This window comes from Penaeus monodon, chromosome 30 (assembly GCF_015228065.2).
Source record: "Penaeus monodon isolate SGIC_2016 chromosome 30, NSTDA_Pmon_1, whole genome shotgun sequence".
Taxonomy (NCBI): domain Eukaryota; kingdom Metazoa; phylum Arthropoda; class Malacostraca; order Decapoda; family Penaeidae; genus Penaeus; species Penaeus monodon.
Genome location: NC_051415.1, coordinates 4499523 through 4501531, shown reverse-complemented (window position 1 = coordinate 4501531; position 2009 = coordinate 4499523). Strand labels below are relative to the sequence as shown.

Sequence of the window (2009 nt, the reverse complement as noted above, 5' to 3'; positions counted from 1 at the left end):
TGCCCTATGTTGCATAAAGGTCCTGAATAACTTTTAAGGCATGGCAAACTGATTTCTTTCAATATTAACACTATACCTGGTAAGCAGACAGCATATTTGTCCAAGTGAACTTACTGTTATGTAAAATGTGATGTGATTATGTACTGTGAATATTGGCAATTGACAATTTATGTTGGAACTATAAATAAGGCAGAAAATTTAGATGCATAGGCTATCACATTTTACATAAAATTTTGAGATTTGATGAGAAAAATAAAGCTGCAGACAAGGTAAAACATGATCTTAAGCATGAATTGCATTGACTGGCATTGCTGGTTGAGGTTTGCGCTGCCAAAGCCTTGACAAAATGTACCTAAAAATAAAGTTTATCCTCCCCATCATTAAATTTTTTTTTCACTCTTTATGTACTGAGGATTATTCTTATTTTTTAGGATGTTTTAGAGTACAGAAATGTTATTTACATTTTCTTGTTTTTATGTTTATTAGTTGAATTAGTCAATTGTTTATTTTGTATTTTCAATTACTTCATTGACAATAAAAAAAAAATTACAGTTATATATCCATTACTAGAATAATGTACACACCCTTGCCTACAATGTATAAAAACCTTGCTGTAGTAATAAACATCGTAGTAAACGTCATACTCTATTGTGCTTCCAAAAGAATGGGATCTAAATTTCATCTCTGGTTTCCCGCACAGAGAGTTGTGAGGAGACAACAACATGTGCAGGATGTATGAACGTCATAGAGGATGACGAGTTCTTCTCAGCTCTCGGCCAAGACTGGCATACAGATTGCTTTCGGTAAGTTATTATTTTTTTATTATCTTTTAGAAAGAATACGCTTGATGTGTTTGTGTTGTCGTTCATATCTTCATGTGTAAGTATATCTAAGATATAAGAATAACGAAATCACATATAAATGAGACATTGTTTTTTTTCTGTGGTTGTTGTATATATTCTTACAGGACCATATAAGTATTTTGTCAGGGTTAAAGTATAGGATATAAGGAGTCTTTGTCCAGTGCTAGTGTTGCATTTACAAAGATTTGAATGCTTTTCCTTTCAGGTGCAGTGCCTGTGATGTGACACTTAGCAGTTGGTACTTTGAAAAAGATGGTCTGCTCTTCTGTAAAAATGATTACTGGAAGAAGTATGGCGAAGCATGTCAGGATTGCGGAGAGGTGAGAAATTGTCTTGCAAGGAAAAGTTAAAACAATAAAAAAAGAATTTTACTTTTGTTCCTTTTTATTAATTTATTTTTTTACTAACTTTATTCAGTCACAATATTCATCTACTGCCATTTACAGTATTGGTAAACCTTGCATTCACTTTTCTTTGCCTGTTGGATGCAGATCATCACTGGCCCGGTCATGGTGGCTGGAGACCACAAGTTCCACCCGGAATGCTTTGTCTGTACATCCTGCTCGGCATATATTGGGGATGGCGAGTCCTATGCCCTTGTTGAGAGATCAAAACTGTACTGGTATGTTCGCGTTCTCTTTCTCGTCTTCATTTCTATCTGATTAATTCCTTGATTCTTGGTAACAAAGATGTGTTTGTGTTATTTTTCCCTTGCTAACTTTTCTTTCTTTTTTTTTTTCTCTCTCTTGAATTTCTTAATCCAGTGAGTTGATTATTAAATATCCATCTTTTCATGTGTGGTAATTGTACTGTCACTAAATTTGATGTTTTATTCGGTTTACTTTTTAACTTCTGTGTTGTTTGATTTACAGTGGCCTTTGCTACAAGAGACAAATGCAGCCATTGAATAAATCCACTTCATATAGTAAGAAACCTCATAGTATACAACTTATTGGTAAGTTAATGCGGTTTCTTTACTTATTATTTTTTTGAATGAAAGACCATTACAGTGGAATGGTTTATTGAAAGGAGGGGAGAAAGACAAAAGGATTAGTCTTCATTTTATCTCCTCATCTCTCTTTGTTCAATCATTTTACACGTCAAAAACTGATCACTTTTACCATTTTTATTTTCCATACTATTGTA

The 2009-nt window shown here is 33.4% G+C and overlaps 1 protein-coding gene across 2 annotated transcripts in view; it reads left to right on the top strand.

The window, feature by feature from the left end:
- LOC119592479 (LIM domain kinase 1-like) overlaps nt 1–2009 on the top strand; it is a 23518-nt gene that overhangs the window by 417 nt on the left and 21092 nt on the right. For both annotated transcript variants that reach the window (XM_037941308.1, XM_037941309.1), the window contains exons 2-5: nt 701–803; nt 1069–1183; nt 1355–1485; nt 1736–1818. In XM_037941308.1, coding sequence (XP_037797236.1) covers nt 701–803; nt 1069–1183; nt 1355–1485; nt 1736–1818 — 432 coding nt within the window. The remainder of the gene's footprint in view (nt 1–700; nt 804–1068; nt 1184–1354; nt 1486–1735; nt 1819–2009) is intronic.